The sequence below is a fragment of the Diadema antillarum genome, unplaced genomic scaffold, assembly GCF_040938485.1.
Source record: "Diadema antillarum isolate AM-2024a unplaced genomic scaffold, OU_Dant_1.0 seq00001871_RagTag, whole genome shotgun sequence".
Lineage (NCBI taxonomy): Eukaryota > Metazoa > Echinodermata > Echinoidea > Diadematoida > Diadematidae > Diadema > Diadema antillarum.
This window is the reverse complement of record NW_027272540.1, coordinates 237,380-261,751: the sequence shown is the minus strand read 5'-3', so window position 1 is coordinate 261,751 and position 24,372 is coordinate 237,380. Positions and strand designations below refer to the sequence as shown.

The 24,372-nt window shown below is 38.3% G+C and overlaps 2 protein-coding genes across 2 annotated transcripts; both read left to right on the top strand.

The window, feature by feature from the left end:
- Positions 1–194: 194 nt before the first annotated feature.
- Positions 195–9,578, top strand: LOC139712890 (paired box protein Pax-5-like). Its single transcript, XM_071624669.1, has 3 exons — positions 195–255; positions 7,807–8,027; positions 9,372–9,578. The coding sequence occupies exons 1-3, from the start codon at positions 195–197 to the stop codon at positions 9,576–9,578; spliced, it is 489 nt and encodes a 162-aa protein (XP_071480770.1).
- A 1,717-nt stretch (positions 9,579–11,295) lies between these two features.
- Positions 11,296–14,266, top strand: LOC139712889 (uncharacterized). Its single transcript, XM_071624668.1, has 3 exons — positions 11,296–11,590; positions 11,988–12,182; positions 13,818–14,266. Exons 1-3 carry the CDS (start codon positions 11,296–11,298, stop codon positions 14,264–14,266), a joined length of 939 nt encoding a protein of 312 aa, XP_071480769.1.
- The last annotated feature ends 10,106 nt before the right edge of the window (positions 14,267–24,372 follow it).

Below are 24,372 nucleotides of genomic sequence, written 5' to 3'. Positions count from 1 at the left end.
TTTGACTTGGTGACTCCAAGTTGATTTGCTTCGTTATGAAAGAACTTGCTTTGACGTAAATGGGCAAAAATTGCTAAATTATCTCCAGTAAGTGACGGAGTGTATCGTCATATGTCGAGGGGGAAAAAAGTGCACGCGCGCTCACGCGGTCGGGGGAGCTTTGCGGTGGTATCGCAAACTATGGCATCGTAACCATGTGGGAGCTTGACAACGCCATTTTGCTAACAGTGGCGCCGGAGAGACTGAAACTTAACGGTAGGGTCCTTCATTCCTCAGTATTTTCCTTTCCCATCTCTTTCTCTCCCTAACTCCCGCTCTCCCTACACCCCCCCCCCCCCCTCCTTCTCTCTGGCTCTGGCTCTCGTTACGTGTATTCTCGATCATTTCGTTTTGGTATTTTATGATGAATTCAAAATTCCAGCATCATGCCACTATCTCCAAGACCTCTAAAACGTTAATAAACACACGTAAGGGGGAAAAATAGGGATAAACAAGTCGAAAGATGATTATTTTCTGCTTGCATTTCTTTAAAAAAAAACCACACACACTCTCTCACCAGCCATTGTAGTGTAGACTCGTGGTACAAGAAAGGCTAATGTTTAACAGATAATAATACGTCGATAAGTAATGTTGAGGTTAACAGTAACCTCTTCCTTTTATAGTTTTGGGTACAGGAAGAAAAGAAAAAACGGAACCAATTGCCAATGCTGTCACAATGACGATGTCGCAATTAATAATTATTATTGATATGAATTCAAAAGGAAAAGCACAAACCAATAAAGAGACAAACCAAAGTGTAAGGAGGGATGACTTCTTTACAGCCCCCCCCCCCCCCCCGCCATCATCTACTTTTTCGTATCTCGCCTTGTTTGTTCCGATAAAAAAAAAACAGAAAAAGGACCCCAAACGCCCTTGCGAGTGCACCGCACTATTCTCCGAACAGACGATCATGGTTAATCCAAAAGACGTATCGTCGCGGTAGAGTAGTTATCCTGTTGCCATGGATTTCATTGCAGTCGCTTGGACGAGTCTGATCAAGGAGAGTGCTGCGTGTCTGCAAGGTCCCCTGTACTTCTGTTTATCTTGGCGATGTACTATTTGAAAGAGAGGGGGAGAAGGATGGAGGGAACAGGGAGGGAGACGCATGCAGTCACTGAATGGTATACGGACATTTTTAGACCGCAAAGCTGATTCGTCATTCAGAGTGTTGGTGTTGATGACTGCGGAATGACAGACAGTCCTCAACGATTCCTCCTTTTTCTAATTGTCTCTTCAAATCGCTAAACAATTACATGGCAGTTAACGCGCGATGCAAAGCACGAAACGAAGCGGAGATATACCAAACACTTCAATGTCCGATGGGAGTGAAAACACATCGCAATGAATTTGTTGTAGATTACAAGATTAAGGAAGGGGGGGTGCATATCATAGGGAGTTCGGATGGTAAACACACGGGGTAGAACAAGAGGAATAAAAGGAGTATTGTCAATTTTGCTGCCTTGTTCGATAATTCCCCCCTGTCAAAGAAAATAAAAGAGAGAAGAAAAGAAGAAGACTGACGTCCCTCAAAGTCTTGAAGTATGCCGCGCCACTGGCTGAGGCCGTGCATCCAGGATGCGGAAGTGGTTGACAACCAGCACTCATCTGAATTTCTGGGTGCTTTTTTTCACCTTGATTCCACAATTCTGGATATCTTTCCCCACATTTGATTTCCAATCTCGGGATGTTTGGTCCGACCTGTCTTTCATTAAATAAACACCGACCGTGGCGTAATTCTCACCATGAAGTGTGGGAGAGATATGCCTACAATCAGTCTTGAATTTTGTCTTCTTTTTCATCTTCTTCTTCTTTTAAGTTACACTCAGAGGGAAGGAATGTCTTATGGCTACCTGTCCTTTGATACGTCATACAATTCGTGGAAGAATTTATAGGAAAGTTATACTTTCTTTAACAATGTAGCAGTTGCCTCCTTTGAAAAGGGAAATCTCTGATCTTTAAAACGGCTTTCTGGATTTCACTTAATTCTATATTTGAACATCCAAGATTTGTTACCTCATACTGTTCAGGATTTCGGATTTGTTTGTCTTTCTCTTTCATCTGTGGCATTCTTATTTTATGAATTTAGTTTCTATGAATGTAAAGGGACGGAAACAATATTAGAAGAAACACCCAGGGTTGCTTTTCAGTTACAGGCCAGTGATTCAGTATCGTACTATAATGAAATGGAATTATGGCGTACAAGTCGACATGGCGAATGTATCACAACATTCGACTAATATTGCTGGAATGTCGCTTTTCTTCTGTAATAATTTCATCCATTAAATCATAAGAAAACAACAACAACAACAACAAAAAACAACAAATGAAACAAAGGGACTGACATCTTCATTTCCCGTTTTCACATCCGTTCCTTTATATATCTGGTCCACTGACTGACCTGCATTCTGAACTCTTTTTACACCCATGGTGCTTCTTCAAAATCCGAGACAATCAACGGTAAAGAAAAACACTAAGAGAAATCGACATAATTAGAAAGACAAAGACAGACAGACTGACCAGGGAGGTGGGAAGTCTCACAGACAGACAGACAGACAGAGACAGATAGATTTAGATAATGAGGGGGAAGGAGAGATAGATTGTGATTAAAAACCTTGCCAATTTCATATGAAAACTTGCCATCTTTTTGTAAGTTCAAACACATATGGCTGCCGAACAAAAGCTCAAATCCTCAACAGGTGCCCAAATCTGATTGGTTGTTTTTCATACATCTATTGATATAATAGATGCAATAATCAAGGGCGCTCTATAAAACGTGGTCTATTTTTTCCGCAGGTGATTCTTTCCCCTATAGTGATGATCTATAATTTCATCGAGAACAGAATATTCAGACACGGAAGCAGCCCTTGTTACAGATAGCATTGTTAATAGACTCACAGGCATCATCGTCTTTTCCATGAACGTGGCTTGTTGGTGTGCCGTAATGAACAAAATAACGATGAACGTTTCATAAATCCCTACGGTCTGTTTCAAGAAAATGGTTAAGGTTAGAGTGAGCTAACTAGGGTATTTGAAACACTTTCTTTCTTTCTTTCTTTTTGCTATAAAACTGATATTCTATTTTACAACAGGGCTTAATGAACAACGAAGATGCCATCAAAAGAAGAAGAAGAAGAAGAGGAAGAAAATATTTCTCCATGAGCAATAGGAGTTTTCTAACAGGGTCCTTCTTTTCTACCACGTCGTTAGATATCTCTCAGATCCTCTGTTATGAGCAAATCGAAATATGGGTTGTGTGTGTCGTTATACATGTCGATGTCGTATTCGACGTGAAAAAGTGCGACAATAATGACTGCGTCAGTGTGGCAAACAGACACGATGTGCCCGCGAATGATTTGAACAGAATTAAACATGAGTGTCACTTCTTAAAATGTTTGCGAAACATCAAGTGACTGCTTCTAACCGTATAGACAACAGATGAATCCACTGCGCGTCGATAATCACATCGATAAAGAAATGCCATGAACAACTGCTCATATATATATAGGAAAAGAACTTACGACAGCACAGCCATAAAGAACTAAGCAGTTAATGAATTGAATCAAAAAGATTTTGTCATTGTGATATCAAGTCTGTAAAAGACAGGCTTACATAACAGTAGTTATACTAATTCTACCCAATCCTATATACCAATTTCAGGTTCAAAACAGTACACTTAAGTGTTTATTGTGAGTTAAATCAGCAAACTTGTTACCTCAAAATGGTTTTTATCTCATGAGTGTAGTGTCACATCTATTGCCCCAGTCTTAGATTCTTTAGTTAATGAAATACTTCCCAGATTTTTTTGCTCATCTCGGTGCCTCTTCTGTCGTTAAAAATTTTAACATTGACTTTCAGCGCTATTCTCGTACACTGGACACTGGAAGGGTATTTATTTCACGGAGAGCCAAAGTTACCGAATTAATGGGAATTTATTTTGGGACGTTATCATACACATGAATGACTGGGCAAGGCTGCAGAACATCTTCAAATAATGTTGCTACAAAATATAATATTATATGTGATATTATAATATGTATATATTTATGAATACATAAATTTTATATGATAATGTTATAATGAAAGTGCTGTTAAAACATACTATCTGGGTGTATTATACAGGTACACACAGACAGGCAGACACACACACACACACACACACACATATATATATATATATATATATTTATATATATATATTCTATATAGGTACATATATAATTATATCAAAAATATATATTTTCCCAGTCAATTAGACGGTTGCATTCATTTTGTCATTAATTTGTCCGTTTACGCTTCCACACCAATGCCATAAGAATGGTAAAGATTCCGTCAAAATGTGTGCAGTGTTGCAGTAACCTATCAACTATGACATGTAGAAGGAAAGGGTCATCTGTTTTCACCTGCTTAACTTATCAAAATTTATGATAAATTTATTCAAAGAATTCTTGTGCAAAAACTAAATGGGAAATTTCAAATTTCTGATTTTATGACGTCATATTCTCTGTCACATTGAACATAAGGTTGCGACCAATATGAAAATTTAGGTACACCATGTGAAACTTTAAACTCACTTAATTGTATATGATAAATTCATCTGATTTTACTATGAATACCAACTTGAGCATGATAAAAATTAATTTGAAAAAAAGAAACAATTTCAATTCCCCATCAATTTCCCTGTTATATTATATATTAATTTCACTGTTTTTCAATAACAACATAATTCTCTTGGCTCTCTTTCGGGTAATCTGAAGTTTGCGATAAAAAAAAAAGATTATCACAATTCATGTCTATAGATAATAATATGCGTGATATTAAGACGATCTATCCTGACTTAAATACACTGTAGTGTAGTCCGCAGATCGAGGCAAATATAAACGGGCATGACATGTTGCGATCCATCGCGCCTGTACGTATTCATAATACAGACTACCAGTGTATCCCTATCAGGCCACAGCTATTCGAACGGGAGATGGTATATTACACCTAATTGGTGCTCAGATTCCGACCACTTCTATCCACAGGCAGCCTGCTCCACGGATCACAGAGTCTCTTTTAACAATACCCCACCGATATTCCTTTCTTTGTCAGGAAATGACCGCCTCAAAGTTCACGGCTGATTGGTCATATAGTATAGAGTATGAATTTATTGGGGAATACGCTCCGCTGAACAGTTGTTGGTTTTTTTTTAAGAGGGGAAGAATGATATCCACTCCATCATCAACATCATCATCATCATCATCATCATCATCAGTGGTCTCCCTCCCTCTCCATTTTCCTTTCCTCTCTCCAGCGATATTCATTTATTTATCTATTCATCTATTTATTTATTCATCAATCTATCTATCTATCCATCTGTCTATAATACTTTCGCGTTCGTCTGCCCGGAGCCGTTTGGGTATGCATGGCTCTAATATAGTCTCCCTGTTTATTGATTAGCGGACATTTTGTCGTACAGCCATTTCATTCTGTGAATATGATATGTCTCTCTGGAATCGCTTAAAAAACAACAACAAACAGCTCATCATTATCATCATCGTCACCATAATCATTACCATTATCATCATCACATCATCATCATAATCATCATCATTATCATCATCATCATTATTATCATATCATCCTCGCCATCATCATCATTTTCATCACCGTCACCATTATTATTATTATCATCATCATCATCATCATCATCATTATCGTCATCATCGTCGCCATCATTATCACCATCATCATTACCATCGTCACTGTCGGCATCATCATCATCATGTTAAAATTCAACATCATTACTATCATTATCAATACCAACATCATCATTATCGTTATCATCATCATCATCGTCATTGTAATCATGATCATCATTGTCAACATTATCAGAAATGTAGATTACAGAGGCTCGATATCTTACAAAGAAAAATTGTATTAAACGGTGGTAGTAAGTGTGAATGTATGTTGCGACCTTGACGAAAGCTTTGTACATTGACAGCGATATCAATAATTGCTCTCGTTATTGTAAAGTAAGTTTCACGTCGTAATGTATGATGCTTGTTTGTTTGGTGTTTTTTTTTTCGTGTTGTTGGATTGTTCTGGAATCACTTCTAGGCTGATGGTTTCGTTTTTTTATTTTCTCTAACAATGATGCACCCACTCTCTTTATTCCAACCGCTGTTTCTCAATGCATTAAACATCGTTTTCACCGGCAGCTTCCTTAGCCGGGTGTTGTTGCTGATTTGCGAGTAACTATTCAAATGCTGTTACCAACAGAATGTCGCAATCAAGCATGTCTTTAACACACATTTAAGTCATTATTGCCCCCATCTTCCTGTGTCATTATCCGAGAATTACGTAGAATGATAATGTGTGTGTGTGGGTGTGTTGAACTGGTCTTGTTAATCTATGGCAAATCACCGACATGGTATATGTCACGTTTTCCGCCATGACTTTATGACGCCTGCAGGTATCTTTGTTGATACTAACGTTTTGTTCGAATTGATGGTCGATTGTATACTGTAGCATCGAAGAAAGCGCAGGGAGAGATTGAATTTTAATAGAGAGATACATAGATAGATGGATAGACAGCTAGATAGACAGATAGATCGATAGATAGATACATACATACATAGATATAGATGGATAGACAGATAGATCGATAGATCGATAGATCGATCGATCGATAGATAGATAGATATGTATATAGATAGATAGATAGATAGATAGATAGATAGATAGATAAATTCAAATCAATTTCTTTATTTCCATCGATCAAAAGGCGGCACTTGGTACAAAGTATGTACAAGCAAAACGTACAGAAGTATACACACACTACAAAGAAAAGTACTAAGTGTAAACGCGAATAAATGTATGAGAGTATAAAACAAATAATGCATACTTTGACATTGATAAGTAAAAAGCGATGGAAAAGAGTGATCAACTGAAAGCACAGCTCGTAGACGTGGATCTCTCGGTAAACGTGTATTATACATGTAACTTATGTATCCAAAATTTATCTATACGTTGAATAAAAGTATCTGTTAACTGCTATGATAAAAGCATGTTGTCATCAATACTCAGATAGATCAAGAAATATAGTAACGTATTTGAAATAAGATATCAATATCAATATCACAACAATGTCCAGACAACATCCTTTTAGCCGTGTGTATCAAGTATACGGTATAACAAGAAACAATACATACATGAACATATACACAGTACACCATTGGTCACGCAGAAAAAAACTCCCGATAGATTATATTGATAGATAAATAGATAGGTTGATAGATAGATGGATAGATTGATTTATTGATAGGTTGATAGATTGACAGAGAGAGAAGAGATATGGAGAATCATACATACATACATAAAGAGAAAGAGAGAGAGAGAGAGAGAGAGAGAGAGAGAGAGAAGAAGGGGGAGTAAAAATTTGAAAGAAGGTAATCCCTTTTCTCAGTTCAATCGATCAACACCTTTTAGATTTTCCAAGTTTCTTGTTCTCACTATGATTCTCTCATGCCGGTTAAATAATCAGTATACATTCTCGTGTCAAGTATTGATATCATAGCACTAGTATATTAGAAAAGACAGCAAGAACTGATTATTTTTATCCTGTTTTTCTTAAATTTGTTTTGAACATTTACAACTTTTCTACGCAAGATCTCAACGATGTTGTGAAGTGGTCCTTTGGATGGTAAAATTTGACACGGCTTGTTTATTCTGTTCCGCCATTTCATCATAATCATCCTCATCATCATCATACTCATCACCTTACAGGGCAGGCAGGCGTGAACCAGTTGGGCGGCGTATTCGTGAACGGCCGCCCGCTCCCCGTGTGTGTCCGTGCGCGGATCGTTGAGCTGGCCCAGCTCGGCGTGCGTCCGTGTGACATCTCGCGTCAGCTCCTTGTGTCGCACGGCTGTGTCTCGAAGATCCTGAGTCGCTACTACGAGACCGGCTCCATCGCACCGGGGAACATCGGCGGGAGCAAACCCAAGGTTCGTTGCGGCATCATTGAACTTCCATTTTTGGATGTACAGACCATTCTTGAATGTGGTAGTGAAGCAATTTGTTTATGTGTTCCAAAACTTTAAAACACCAACGTTAATCGATATTCGAAAACTCACCAGTTTTAATTCATCTTTAAGTAGTCAGAGAAGAAAAAAAACCCTCGCTGTTGTCAGATTTGTTTCTACGACTAATATAGGACCCGTTGGAGAGAAAAGCTCTCTTCGTGAATGCGTTATAATTATCATCATTATCAATATAATCATTATAATCATCAACTCATCATTAGGCATGTTGTTATAATCGTCATGATAATAATAATAATAATGATGATGATAATAATAATAATAATGATAATAATAATAATAATGATAATAATGATAATAATGATAATAATGATAATGATAATAATAATAATAATGATAATAATAATGATAATAATAATAATAATAATTATTATTATTATTATTATTATTATTACTATTATAATTATTATAATTATTATTATCAGTATTATTATCATCATCATTATCATTATTACCACCATCAACATAATCATCATCATCATCATCATCATCATCATGTTAACATTGTCATTATCGTCATTATTGTTCTTTTTTCGTCCTGACAGAATAGTTCAATTTAGTTGTTCATGTCCATCCGACAAATGGTAAAACATGATACAAAGCATGTATTCCACAAATCGTATTGCTTCAATACGTAATTTGTAAGGGCTAGACTAAGTCCGATGTGATTCATAAAGACATCGCAAAATGCATGTAGGCCTACATAATTATTTGAATGATAGAAACGATGCATACTCTGCGGGGTTGGCGTATACAATATCACTCGTCAACAAATGTTAATTCAGATGTTTGTAGTGAAAAAAGGGGTTTTAAGGTGCCACTTTCTGTCATTTCATTCCGTTTCATTTCTTTCATTTTCAACAAAAATGCAATCGCAAATAAACGTTTGAATTCACATAATGATACAAAATCAGTGCAACATTGTAATCAAGGGAAATACTATGAATTAAAATGCAATAAATCTTATATGGTTATCTTTTATGGTTGTCTTTTATGACAAACAACAAATTCAAAATCGATTGGAAATAGAGGGGAATGCGAAAAAACAGAGCTTGTCGTGTTTCTTATTCTTTCTGGCGTCCATAGAGCACTAAGTGACACGGACTACAGCAAAAATATGTCCTAGACTGATGATACTCGCGGCATCATTTGTTTTTATTTGTGTGTATGTGTGTGGTGTACGTGTGTTTGTGTGTATGTGCCTGTGTACAGAAATATACATAAATTATATAATATCTATCTCAATAGGTTGCCACGCCCCTTGTTGTCAAGAAGATAATGAGTTACAAGCGCAAGAATCCGTCCATCTTCGCTTGGGAGATTCGAGACCGTCTGCTCAGGGAGCGAGTGTGTGACAAGAACACCATCCCCAGTATCAGCTCCATCAACCGCATCATTCGAAACGGAACCTTCTACATTCAGGACCAGGTGAGCGACTTTTGGAATCGGCAGTGATATTTTATTCGTGTATCAATAGAAGAGCAAACAACAAAGACTACATGCAAATCAATGATAGATACAGAAAGGTGGTAGAATATAAAGCCCTGACCAGCATTGTCAGCATGGCTTTGCAATTTTACAGAGGGGTTCAGGTGTATCACTGATCTTGGCAATCCACGAAACAAACCACAACAAATATGAAAATAATATCATACACTTAAACGCATTAAGGGTCTGTCTTAGCGTATGACAGTCGTAAATGTTATCTGAAAACAATAGGTTGGTTGCCGCGTCTCTCGGGATGATGTTAACTAATTATGACGATAATGATAATGATGTAGCTGATGATGATGATAACAATAATGATGCTGATGCTAATAATGATGGTAACGATGTTGATTATGTTGATCATAATGATGATAGTATCGTAATTGAACATGATAATGATTGGTGGCAACTTTTATGGCGACGATGACTATTATGGAGATGATGACGTAATCCCAATAACGACTGTGATGATGACATTAACTGATAGAGAAGATGAACATGGCGATGATAACACGAAAATGGCGACTGTGGTGGCACTGGACCATAGTATTGACACCGATGAAAACAATGGATATGAATTTGATGATAGTAGTGTAACCTTGCTGATGACAGTAACAATGGCCATGACGATTATTTTGAGAAATAGTGTCACAATTATTGTGATTAGCAATGATTAGCATGACGATTATGATGGTAATTAGAGTCCAATCACATTCTGTGTTTTAATTTTCCCCGTGGTGTGATTTCATTTATCAATCATTACTCCCAGCCCAAGTTATTTCTAATTCGCATCGATCCTCGGGTGTAGGTAGTGATAAAAATGGTAATTACGCCGACGTTGATGGCGCCAATGGTAACATAAGTATTTGAATTAACGATAGTTTACAAAAAAAAAAACAAAAACAACAGCAACCAAAACAAAACAAAGGCAACATCGCTTGATGGTGGTAATTTATGGACTTTGAAAGAATTCATTATCATCACCATTTTCCACAGGGTCTGAGAACTGCATAAGTCTGTCATCATCGTAGTACATCATTCAACAACTTTGTATTTGAAAGAATTTGTGATATGGTAGATAAAGTGAATTGAGCTCAATAATAGTCATGACTCCTGGGTTCCATTTCAGAAAAAAAAAAGGAAAAGGATATGTTAGGATAGCAACACTTTTGTTAAAATAAAAACTTCCAGTAGCAACAGCCAAACAGAAACCATAAATCTTGTCTTATCATGACATTTTGCTACTGCAACAAGAGTTTCTATCAGAGCAACGTTTGATGAAATGGGGCCCTGATGTCGATGTAGGTATATCTTGTACATCAACTAGAAATATCATTTGATTAGTAATTCATCTCTTCTGTTGATTTGAGTTGAATTGTCTATTCTCTCCTCATGTGAAATAGAAATAATCACAACAAATACGAGATACGTCGTGTACCATCTGGGAGGGTTAAGATACTGATCGCGGAGATGAAACATGAAGCGTAATTGCACAATATTGACATTCGGAAACTTAGAATTCTGAGAGCAGGATGTCATAACAAAATATGCCCGAAATTGTTGCGTGTTATGATAGCATTTTACCGTACAGATTATTTGATCATTAATCCCGTTGCTATGGCTACAGAACAGTACAGGTCTGCCCGCCCCGATACCACGCCTCGCTGGAGTCACAGGCGGCAGCATGACGCACACTGCACAGGGTCTCTCCCCGCCAGACCCACCCATGACGCCGTATCTTAGCAACCGTCTGATGGAGTTGGCCAATGGGCATCACCAGCGGCTAGCCAGCCTGGAAATGCTGTCGCCGGCCAGCGCAGACTGCGAGCAGCAGCGGTGCGAGGAGGGAGAGACAGGTGGGTTGGAGCGGAAGGAAGGGAAAGAACACGTGGAGGAGACCAAAGAGAGACCGCCGCCGGAAAACGACGAAGAGGACGAAGGTGTTCAGACGGATGTCGATTCAACGCTGGGCGAACATGGTGAGGGCGATATTAGTCCTCTGATGAGAATTAAAGCGATATATCGTTTACGAAAAACAATTTCTGAAGAGCGTTCAAATCTTGTCATTCTTCATTTATTATTGTTAAAATGAAGCATCACATAGAAAATAAATCATTATTTTTCGCTTTCACTTCTCTTTTTTTTTTATTTCTGGGGTGTGGAGGTCAAAACTATGGTCAAAAGATAATCACCTCGACTATAAACAAATGTTGTGCCAATTAAGTTACTCTGCGTAGACATCACGACCCTTTTCACCACTGAAGATGACCCTAACTGAAACTGAAATATATATAATTATGTTATTATGATCCGCTACGTGGACTGCCTAACATTCTTTGCTGAAGTTATTACTCCTCTTATTCTCCCCTCCTGCAGTACGGACAAAGAAAGAAATTCAGCCTCTTGCTCATCTACCACTGCTATCGTCAATGTACGCCCATCAGTTACCACGAACTCTCAAAACAGAACGTTCATCAACAGCGCCATCATCGCCAAGATCGCACATAGGGGAACACGGGAGAGGAGAATTTTGCCTCGCGGAGGAGCGCGAAAGACGGAGAGCCATGGAAGGTATAAAAAAAGAAAATATTGGTTGTAACAAAAACAATAATGATAATACTAGTGATGATGATAATGATAATGATAATTACAAAAATATATCTATACAAGTAATAATAATGACAACATTATTGTAATGAAATAATGATGGATTGAGGGAATAATAATAATGATGATAATGGAAGTAATGATACAAAAGATGTTACTACCATTGTACTTAAGTGAAAGTACCCTCACAAGTGCTCTCTCTATCATAGAGGGTGCTACCGTTTATAGATTACCCCAGCATTGATTGACGGGTATACCTAATTATATAACTGCGCCACAGACTTTGACAATACATGTTTGTTCTGGAAACTCTAAGGAGCTACCATTTTAGGATCCAACATACAAAGCTTTGTCCACTGCACCACGGGGCTCCTATATTTCTTCTTTGCAGAGCACGTTTGATTGATGAACAAGCAAGCTTATCTTTTGTTCTGTATAATTTGTTCCCAATTTTTTTAATGCAAAGTCGCTTTTTTTTTCCTAGGATTTGCCTTTTCTTTTAATTATCCGCCGAATACAAATCCTCAATGCAGTGTTGTATTGTAGTTGCGGTTTGTTTTGACATCCATTGTGACAACAGTGCAGTAACAGTAATGACGATGCCAGCAATCATGATAATGGTAATGATGATATAACGTGTTATCATTGTCATTATTGTTATCATTTTTATGATTATGATTATGATTATGATTATGATTATGATTATGATTATTATTATTATTATTATCATCATCATCATCATCACCATTACGTTTATAGTTGTCATTATAAGATTAGTAAACAACATGCCTTTATTGTCGTTTTTGTTAAGTATTCATCAGAATGTTGTTGGCTTGGCTCAGATCTTGTCTGAGAGAGATCCCAGTGGAGCAGTCTCCTGAAGATGTGAAACTAGTCTTTGCATCCAGTCTTTTTCAATGAACTTATTTCCGACAATATGGCTGCTGGTCGCTGAGGGCCTCCTTCGCCAACACAATTACCTACAAGCTGTGTGTGTGTGTGTATTTTTACTCGTACCCACACACACACACACACATACGCACATACACACACACACACACACACATACACATACATGTGTATCATGTTCACACATAGTATTACGTATATGAGGAAAATCATCTTTTTATAGGATGGTACAGATTTTGGTTGAGATGGGGATTCAGAGTTTAACTTTTTGCGAGATAATTAGAAACCGCTTATAAAATGAGATATTAAAGAGCATCTAAAAGGAAATGAAAGTGTATTTGATGGAAATCGGTTTTGAAATGGCAGAAACATCCAAACACAAAAAGGTCCCGATAAAATGCAGGTCCCACCTTTTCTGAGGACGACTTTTTTTTTCATCAAATAAAATCTTAATTCCTTTTAGAATATTATTGTATGCTCTTCACTCTTCATAGTTTAGGCCTATGTTGTTTCTAATTATCTCGCAAGAGGTTAAAATCTGAATCCCCATCTCAACCAAAACTATACCATCCCTGTAATGTTTTCTGATATCACCTCTCTCTAATGTTTTCTGACATCACCTCTCTCTAATGTTTTCTGACATCATATTTCTCTCTACATATTCTTCTATCGATGGCTATCAACTTAAAGGAGCACCTTTGTCAGCATTCTATCCAAGCAGTAAGAGTACTGGTAGTACCCACCACATGATCTCCGGCACGCCACTTGCCGATATGTCGGGCCTTCCAGTCGCCACCGCATCGGCAGCCGCCTCTCGTCTTGCCGCGGCCACACGATTATTCCTACCCGTCGGAGCCGGCGTCAACGGCCCGCACAGTCTCGCCCTATCGGCTGCTGCAGCTGCGGCTGCCGCTTCGGCCGCCGCGGCCTCTGCGTCGGCTGCCGCTGTTCCCCCGCCGCACGCCGCCGGCTTCCTTCCGCTCAGACGGCATGATGGGAATGTTCTCGCTTCGCCAGGATCCCTACAGCTGGCGCCTTTTCCCTTGTTCTTGAATTCGGCCACGGGCTGTTGGACGTTCATGCGACCCATGGATCTTGGGAAGAGCGTGGTTGATATGAAGTCAACCTCGTGCACATGATCTGCACATGCGCACAGGATGATGATAGCATATCTTAGCCGTCTATATTTAGCATAATTAGCTTCCATGAATATTATCTTGTTTTTGATGTTTTCAAGACTGGGAAGTATCACACTGGCGATGTAGTGGATTTACTTTGAATGCACTCATAGCGGAAAACGAATAAAATCTCCGTTGTGGTGAAATATACGTTGTTACAGGGCCGGCGCAGTGTTTTCCAAAGTGTGGGGGCCCACTTCCGGGTTTCATGAGCTAACAAGCAAAAAAAAAAAAAAAAAAAAAATGGTCCTCAGATCATTCTCTCCCCTCCCATTTCCGGGTGTTATAAAAAAAGATCTTCAGAGAAAACACATAACCCTACCGCCGCCATACTTCAAGATCTCTATCTATTTCTATTTTAGTTCCACTTACGTATACTTCTCGGTTGAAAAAAGTGAGGGGGCCCAAAGTGCTGACACCTTATGTATTCCTTTGTATGGTGCACAAAGAGTGTGGGGGCCCGAGCCCCCACGGCCCCCACGGCTGCGCCGGCCTTGGTTACACTTTTTCATAGTCGTAGGTGTCCAATGACGATTCTTTCTTCACCTATATAGATAGGCATTGAACGCATGAGCTTCACTCTAGCCCTGTATGTGCATTTGTCACTCGTACCTTTGGCGTCTACTTCGAAAAACCATGGCAAAACACCCACAGCTACTCGTATGTCAGATATACAGAATATTGTACGTCCACTACTTCAAAACCCCAATAAATCTAGTTAGAGATGTTGTGACTTTTGTAATTCAAGTAATATGGTATACTTTATGCTACACCCCTCACACTAGTTATGTGCAGTACTCTACATACACTATTCAGTGACGAAGTTTATTCGGTAAACATGATTATTTATCATCATAAGCTTCAGTTCACCGATATGTAGTGCTATAGGACGAGCAGGCTTAAACCTGCTCAACGAAAGCATGGTTTAAAATAGAAGAGACATGTCGACGTAGTGAAAATTAATAGATTGTATTCATCTCGTAACTGAAACTGAAATGTGGATGATTGTAATTTTCACCAATCACAATAAGTTACTTTTTTTTCATGCCTTAGAGGATTATGTTCAGAATATAAAATGAGTATCACATAGAGGAATAAAAATAGCTGCCGTGGTACCAACAACAACAAGATCAACGAGACATTATTAAATTTATGTTCACTTTAAACAGCACGGTTGATAGTCCACTTTAGGGCTTTTTACACTTGTAAAATTTTGCTTAGCCCCGGACCAACGGTGGGGCTAAGGGGGGGGGGGGGGGCCTTAGCCCCACCGTTGGTACGGGACTATCCTTAGCCCACTTTCTGTTTACACTCGTTTTTGCCAAAGTGGGCTAGCCCCACCGATAGTACGGTACTATCTGGCCCTGCAAAATAGCAGGGGTTAGCACCGCAATTGCGGTGCCAAGCAAGTGAGTGTAAACAGAACGAAAAAATAATCCTGGGCTAAGCGACGGAGACGAAGTCCGACCCTCACTGACCAATCAGAAACGAGGTAATCAAGTGCTGCCGGTGCGTGCGTGTACGTGTACAGTACACAGCGTAATTATGAATATTCATGTGGTTTGGAAAGTCCGGGGCTAAGAAATACGAGTGTAAAAAGGTCAGTTTTCTCCTTAGCCCCGGACAAGAGATAGTACGGGACTAATTGGCGAGTGTAAAAAGCTGAAAAAATTGGTACGGGACTAACGATAGTCCTGGGTCAGAGAAAGTCCGGGGTTAAGAAATACAAGTGTAAAAAGCCCTTTTGATCTTTTTACGATAAACTAATATTTTACACGTGAGCAGTACTGGTGAGGGCTTTGAAACTTAGCTATTATATTGTTAGTTAACATTGACATCACTTTCCTCGACCTTATTATCAGAAAGGTTAATTTGCAATATTTCATGTATTTTTCATCCTTTTGAGATTACCTGAGCCAAAGGCTTTAGTGAGCTATTGCTATCACTCTTCGTCTGGCGTCCGGCGTCCGGCGTCCGGCGTCCGGCATCCGTCGTGCGGCGTCCGTCGTGTCGTGTGTCGTGGGTAAACTTTTTACATTTTCATCATCTTCTTCTTAGAAACCCCATGACAGATTTTCACCTTACTTGGCAGCTAGCATCCCCACGGGGATAGGATCTTAATTTTTTAAATGACGTCAATGGGCATCATGCTCCTTCTCGGGGGCCGGGCCTCTCCCACCCCACCCCACCTCCACCTCAAAAAAAAAAAAATAATAATCTTTAAAAATCTTCTTCTCTAGAACCAGAAGTGACAGAGCTATTCAGTTAATACTATGAATTAGTACATTGATGACTGAAAACACAAATTTGTCACCAAACCCATATATGTTATCACAAGTGTGATAATTTACCTGATACAAATGCATAGTTTTTTAAAAAAGAAAGTTCAGGTTATTCACGGTATCTCCAGGGACTAAGCGGAGATCGAATGGGGGTTGGGGTAGCCTTTTGACAAGGCCTCGTGGCTGAAGATTGAGACTATCTCACCACACCGAGCACTGCGAGAAATGGGTGAACGCGAGACCCGAGTGGCGCAGCCCTAGGGTTGGGGGTGCAGTTTTTACAGTCAAGTCTTTTTTTTTAACTGCATAGTTAAATTTTCTGAATACAGCGAACTTGGCAGGTATTTTTTACTGGTGTGAAGGAATATGCTAATGGACGCCAATGCCCCCCAAAGAAGCTCTCAAAGCTGTCCCCTCCCCCAGGTTTCCAATGTTCTCAGGTAAAAGTCTGCAAGAATGCGTGGAAGGTGAACCTGCGATACTCAGGTAAGCGCAAAACCACTGGGTCTCTTGTTTAAATGCTGGTAGTAGTCTGAAAACTGTATCTTTTCTGCTAAAGAATGTCAGATTTATATGAAGAAAATACCACACAAACCGGACGAGAAATTATTGATCTGTCACTCTGGAGTTTAAGCGCCGAACATATTTGAACAGCGTTGTCCAACAAAATAGTACATGTAGTTAGAAAATATAAAGATAAGAGAAACATAGTGAAAAAAAACCCGATTAAATTGTTTGAAATGTTAAAACTCTGTTACAGAGAGATGTTCTAGGGAATTTATGCTGATTGTAACGTGAAATCTATGAATATTATGAATATTATGATCCTTAAAAAAAAAACAGATAAACAACCGAGGTTTGTCGGCTAATACCCTAGCAGTTTTTACAAAACTCTTCTCTAGAATGAACACTACCAGGGAAGCTGGACACATCACCGACACCAACGTAAAAATTTGAATGAAATGATTATCATGTGGGTCTACATTTTAAGGTTGACTAAACTTTCAATGTTGACTCGTTTTTGCATGCAGAACATATCGACGATACGGTCCTCCGCTCCATAATTAGCTATTAAGTTTACAACATGCGGGTCTCTATCTTAGCAAATCATACATTCTTTATAGAGCTTAGCTCATGGTTAAAAAAAAATGAATAGTACAATGGCCCTCTTCTTTGGTCTAATTTTCTAAATCTCTAAATAGTATGGGTTTTTTTTGCCTGTGTTTTGCTTTCGAGAAAAAAAAAAGAAATAAGAGGAATGTGAGTGGATCATCTCTTCTCATCTCATGAATAATTAGTGTAATCATTCATTTATCAAGTAGGCCATCGTGCAGTCTCCGCATACTCGGGTACTGCTTTATCGGGTACTCCGCATAATAATCTGGTGATCCAAATGCTCCGCGCTATACTGGGGGTGCATATCACGAGCACGACTTCCAATAGTCATAGATCCCACGAGCTATAGACACTAAGTGAACGAGGCCCAAGAACCCAAAATCAAATAAAATAGGCCCACAATAGCTATACTGTCCACAAGCTAGACACTAAGCATATACAAGGTCCACGAGATTGACGCAAGGCAAGAATAAACCCATCAGCTCGTCATTACACGGCTGGCTTAATTTACGTATAGAATTACTGTCAAGCTCGCGGACCTTTTTTGTCTATCATGTCAAGCTTGTGGGCCTTATTACTTATTGCTTATTGTGGTGAGATCGTGGGCCTTTTGCTTAGAGTCTATCAATATTGTAGCTCATGGGCCTGTTCTATACTGTCTAGCTAGTGGACCTGGGGTTTAGCTTGTGGGCTGTATGATTCGACGTGTGTGTATGACTTATGGACCCTTTTTTAAATGGCAAACTTGTGGGCGGTATGACTCGTAGAAGTCAAGCTCTTGGGATTAACCCCCCCCCCCCCATAACACACAAATCGTGCTTCTCTACCCGATTATGCCGAGACTACTGTACATGCAGGTCGTTATCTGTGCAATAAGATGCAATATGTATATATTTTCTTCTCATCAATACATGCTATCACCTATGGACACACTGAATATATGAGTTATGTGAATAAATGATGTATTATCTTGATGTGAGACTTTGAATAGACTTGTTCATTCTGCTCATCGGGAAAGAAAAAAAACTTCTTCATAAGCCTCTGTATGCATGCCACTAATGTAAATGTTTTCTTCTTCTTCTTTTTTTGACCTGAAATTCAAAAATCATGATTGCGAAGATGCAATCAATTCGGTGAAAAATAATGAGAGTCTGAGATGAGATATAACCTTGTCTGGTGGTGTAATAACCTAGATGTGTATTTATAGTATCACATTCACTCCAAGTGTAATAATGAAAGCAAAGGTTCGTTTATTTCGCCTCTATTCTTTTTGTAAACGTTGAGGGCGTGATCTCGAATTACTTTGCAGTCGTTTGCTATCGTTGCATAATGCGGCTCATGGCTCGGCAAAAGAACGTACTGTAACTCAAAAAGTTGACTTACTTTATTGAAAACATTAGCTATAGCTGAATGCTATGTGCATTTACTAATGGTAAAATCTCAACAGATTCATTGAGAGAAGGATGCAGTATCTTGCAAACCTTTTCACAACTTTGTCTTATTCCATTTAGACAAAAGAGCGTAATTCCAGACACACACACAAACACACACAAACACACGCACACACACATATATATATATATTTTTTTTTTTTTGGTAACGAGGCTGTGTGTAGGTACACACACATCTACACACATAAGTATATATATATACATATATATATATATATATATATATATATATATATATATATATATATATAATTATATATTCATTTATATATTTATTTATTTATATTTATTTTTATATCTGAGACATTACCACAAATTCCAACACGAGACCTGTTTTTTTTTAATTCCACACAATTCACTTATAGCCTAGATGGAAGGACATCATAAAGACGAGTTTGTGAGAGAATGGTAAGTAGGATAACAAACAATTTACTCGCTTATCGTGATCATTTGGATGATATCTGTTATAACATTGATATAAATAATCTTTGATATTGAAAATTACTACAATACTTCATCAGTTCATAGACCACCGAAAATATTGAATTTTTTTTTGGAAAAAGACTCAAATTAGTTTTGGCTAAGATCTTTAATTTGAGTAAATTCAAGTACCAGGTACTATACAAAGTCAACTTACTATCTATTTTTTATGCCTCCGCCACACGGCCCGAATTCACGAAGGTGGTACAAATGAAACCATGGTTTAAACCATAAACAAAAACCATGGAGCACCAAGTGTCGCATGGAATATTTCGCTACGAAATCAGTCATTTCGTCGATGAAATGATTATTTTGAAACGAAATGACAACATTTTTGAACTAAATGACAACATTTTTGAACTAAATGAACATTTCGTCCACGAAATGATAATTTCGTTAACGAAACGGTCATTTTGTCGACGAAATGACCAATTTCGTAACGAAATATTCCGTGCGACACTTGGCGCTCCAAGGTTTTTGTCCATGGTTTAAACCATGGTTTCATTTGTACCACCTTCGTGAATTCAGGCGTTCAAAGCGTCGCCGGAGGCATTATGTTTTCGGAATGTCCGTCCATTCGCTCGTGCTTCCATCAGTTTTGTGAACAGAGTAACTTAAAAACCGTTTGAGGTATCCTAATGAAACTTGGAATATAAGAGTGGACGAAGTTGTGCCTGTCAATTTTTGGGTGCACATGCTCAAGGTTAATGCTCAAGGTTAATGATCAAGGTCAAGTTCTTAAAATGTCGCTATTTCCCTCATATCCATGCAATGTCTGAGGCCATTTTTTCACACTTAGTGAATACATATATTACAGGAGAAAAATTCTCTAGGGAAAGTTTTGGGTCATGGGGTCAAGGGTCCAAGGTCAAAGATTGATAATGCTAAAATTCACCCTTATTTTATATCTCGGATTTGGGTCAAGGTACCTTCATTAAAACTCACATATGCATGTACTGCCTAATAATTTTTGTCTTTGGGAATTTAGGATACCTGGGTCAACGGTCAAAGGTCAGGTTAAAAACCTAAAATACTACTATCTACTGAAATTGCACTTTTTCCCATACCTTAGAGACCACTCGATACGTACACTAAATCAAACTAAAGGTACATTATACATGCATTATGCAGAATGACTCTGTAGGGAAAGATTTTGGCCATGGGGTCAAAGGTCAAGTGACACATTTTGAAAATAGCTCAAAGTACTGTCATGAAAATTGGATGCTACCAGTTAGTGATTGCATGTGTATGAAGAATTGTGGGCCTTAAAGTTAAAGGGCAAGGGCCAAAGGTCAAGTGTTAAGGTCAAATCCATTTGGGAGTCAACTCAGGTCCCCACCAGGAGATATGAGCCGGACCCCCCCCCCCTCTTTTCTACCGCCAGCACCTTTTTCACCTGTCCAGTAGCAGTCGTAGTAGTATCGATAGTTTAATGATAGTAGTGGTAGTAGTGGTAGATGTAACAGTAGTTGAAGGAGGAGGAGAAGAAGAAGTAGTAGTAGTACTACTACTTCCAGTAGTTAGTAGTTAGTAGTAGTAGTAGTAGTAGTAGGAGGAGGAGGAGGAGGAGGAGGAGTAGAAGAAGTGGTTGTAGTAGTGGTGGTGGTGGTGGTAGTAGTAGTAGTAGTAATGGTATAGAAGAAGAAGTAGTAGTAGGAAGTAGTAGTAGTAGAAGAAGTAGTAGTCGTAGTAGTAGTAGTAGCAGTAGTAGTAGTAGTAGTAGTAGTAGAAGTAGTCTTAGTAGAAGTAGTATAGTAACTCAGTGTTTCCATATTAAAAAGAGATGTGAAAATGGGAACATTTGACGCTTTGGGGGTATACGATACCAGTAACAAGAGCGGAACAGAGATGAAGAGGGGGAGAACAAGAAGGGAAAGGGTGGAAGAGCGACAAGTGAATAGACAGACAGATACGGAGAGAAGAATTAAAAGAAAGACATAGAGGGGTAGAAAAAGAGGGGAAGAAAGAGGATGTAAGAGAGAGAGAGGGAGAGAGGCGGAGAGAGAGGGAGGGAGAGGAAGAGAGAGAGAGAGAGAGAGAGAGAGGGGGGGGGGGTGAAGAGAAAAAAGAGAGGAAAGAGACAGGTGTACTGCAATTACTATAAAAAAGAGAGCGTGGATCTAGGTTGCTAAAATCGCTGTGACCGAATCTTGTCCTGATGTGTAATTTCAAATTGTACATCACGGTTATTTCGGGTTTTTTCAAATTACAGAATATATACAGATTAGCAAGGTTGCAGATAGGATGACAGTATGTCAGTTTGCAATGTTATGTAACATATTTTGATATACTAGTAATAGTGATATAGATTGAGTTGGTTAGGATTGACTAGGGTCCATGTCAAAATCGTTCACACACACACACACTTACTTCTAGGCTTACATAATGTTAATGGCAAAAGTTAGTCAGTTCAGGAAGGTAAGACAAAACACCCCTCCGTGGTCAGTTATAAATCTTTACAATCTTCACAGGCAGTTATATCAATTGCATCATGCAATGATACCCAGATATCCACTGCACATATTTTGTAGGGCACATCAGACTATCGAATTCAAGTTACGCCTCCCTTCTCACAAAGCTCTCTTTAAAACGTTTTTAGTTTAAGGTTTGCATAGTTGTGTTTCTTTTTACTTTGCAAATTGTTCGAGAAATTGTTGCAAAAAAAAAGTAATTAGAATAAAATAGCAACCTGTGATATGCACAAGTAAATCTTTAAGCATTAACTTTACACAAATAGCTTTGAGCATTTTCGTAAAATGTTGAAGGGGCAGTAAAATGCCTTCAGCACAGCTGGCTGACCCCAAAGATGTACAACAAACACAGTGCATGTAGCAGTTAAAGTTGTATTTTTCATGAAATTTGTTATTCACATTATATCAACTTGGTGTTAGATTTTGATGATAACTGTCAATTTTATCATTCTTCGAAGTGGGCGTTGCTACTTTTTTTTTTCTGGCTTCTGGTAGTTGAGAATTAACATTTCCTGTAAGCGGAGAATCAACAACGACCTTACAGTTCAGTGCAATTTCTCATAATCGATTCCCTCCCCCTTCCTTTCAATCTGTGGTTTTCAAAATTGTTTTAAATTAAAACCTGCCGTGCTCATGCCTTTGAGTTTTTTTGTTCTCTTCTTTGTTTTGTTTTGGGTTTTTTTTTTGCCGACGACATTTCCCCGTCTGCTATTTTCCTTCCATATTGATTCGTCTGCCGTGACACCCGGATTGACGCCTCTCCAAAACCCGCTTCCATTTCGGATGCAGCCGTGGTTAAACTCGGTCCACATTCACCTCCGGTCTGCCGGAAATACTTTGACAAACGAAACGATTTTGTAGCTTCCCTTCTGATTTTTATCTTAATCGATGCGACGAAGTAATCCCTCCTTGGTGTTGCATATTACCACAATTCGATTTCAGTTTAACAAGCAGAATATCGTATACTATATACTACTTGTAAAATTGAAATAGAACCGTGGAATTCAACATAGATTATCAAAATTGCATTCTGTTGGACTCTGTGCATTTTTTTTTTATTATTTTAATACTAAAGTCAGCTTGTTTAACAAGTAGTGGATTTTTGCTCAAAAAAGCAGAAGGCTCTTTCAAAGTGCAAGGTATCTTTGAACTTTCCTTACTCGTTAAAGGCGAATGAAACCAAATTTATGTTTGAATTGGGTGAATGCAAAAGTTTTTGGAGAATACATCAGTGAAGTTTGAGGAAAATCGGACAATCTGTAAAAAAAGAAAGAAGTTATACCTTTACATTTTTTTTTTAAATTTTGGTACCGTCATTGTTGAATAAAAAGATTTACAAAAATTTTTGATGTCAGTGAGACAATGGTATATAGAGAAAAGTATAAGGAAAGTCAACATATTATTTTGTTTCTAGCATAATGAAAGAGCACTTGGCTTACCTCTTTCTGAAGTCTGATTGAACAATATTACCCTTATTTAGCCTATAAGAATGAAGAGAAAGAAATTTGTTCTTTTCGTAAAAAAGGATTTTGTGACAATCGTACAAAAATATGTCTTCAATAGGTGTAAAAAACCCCATATACTGAAAGGGTTAATCATATTCCATATATGTGCGCGGCAAATTTCAGTCAAATTGTGATACCTGAGTATCTCCTAAAACCCTTCTAACACTAATACAGTGTATCTGTTCTCCCTTCACAAGTATTCACATTTTTTTTTGTATATATATTTTGATATGAAAGTGATTAAAGGTAACAGGTATCTTTAAAGGTGACATTCTCTATATTGACAAAAAACAACAACAACAAAACAAAACAAAATAAAAACTGCTCTTATCACTTTCAATACATGTACAGGGATCCTCTTTTTTTCCTCTCTCTCTCGGTGAACCAACATGGACCATACGTCACTTTCACTCCAGCACGGAAACGTAGGTTGCTTCCTTCCTTCCAATCCAAGCCTGTCTACACTTGAAACCTGTCCTATCAGCCAAGGGCGCTCAATCGATTAGTTTACCTGCTCTTGTCAGGACTGTCAGTAGCAAAACTGCATAAAGCAACATTTTGCAATATTACTGAAATTCAGAACAAGTGAAATAGTGTGCAATTTACAATGATATTACGCGCGTATACGACATAAATTTTTACGTAGACATAATCTATCATAATATTATATACATATATTACGTACATGAAATTATGAGTGTCTGTATATTAATGATGTACGTCGTACAGTTTGATAGATTGTGTGCGTGTAACATAATCATG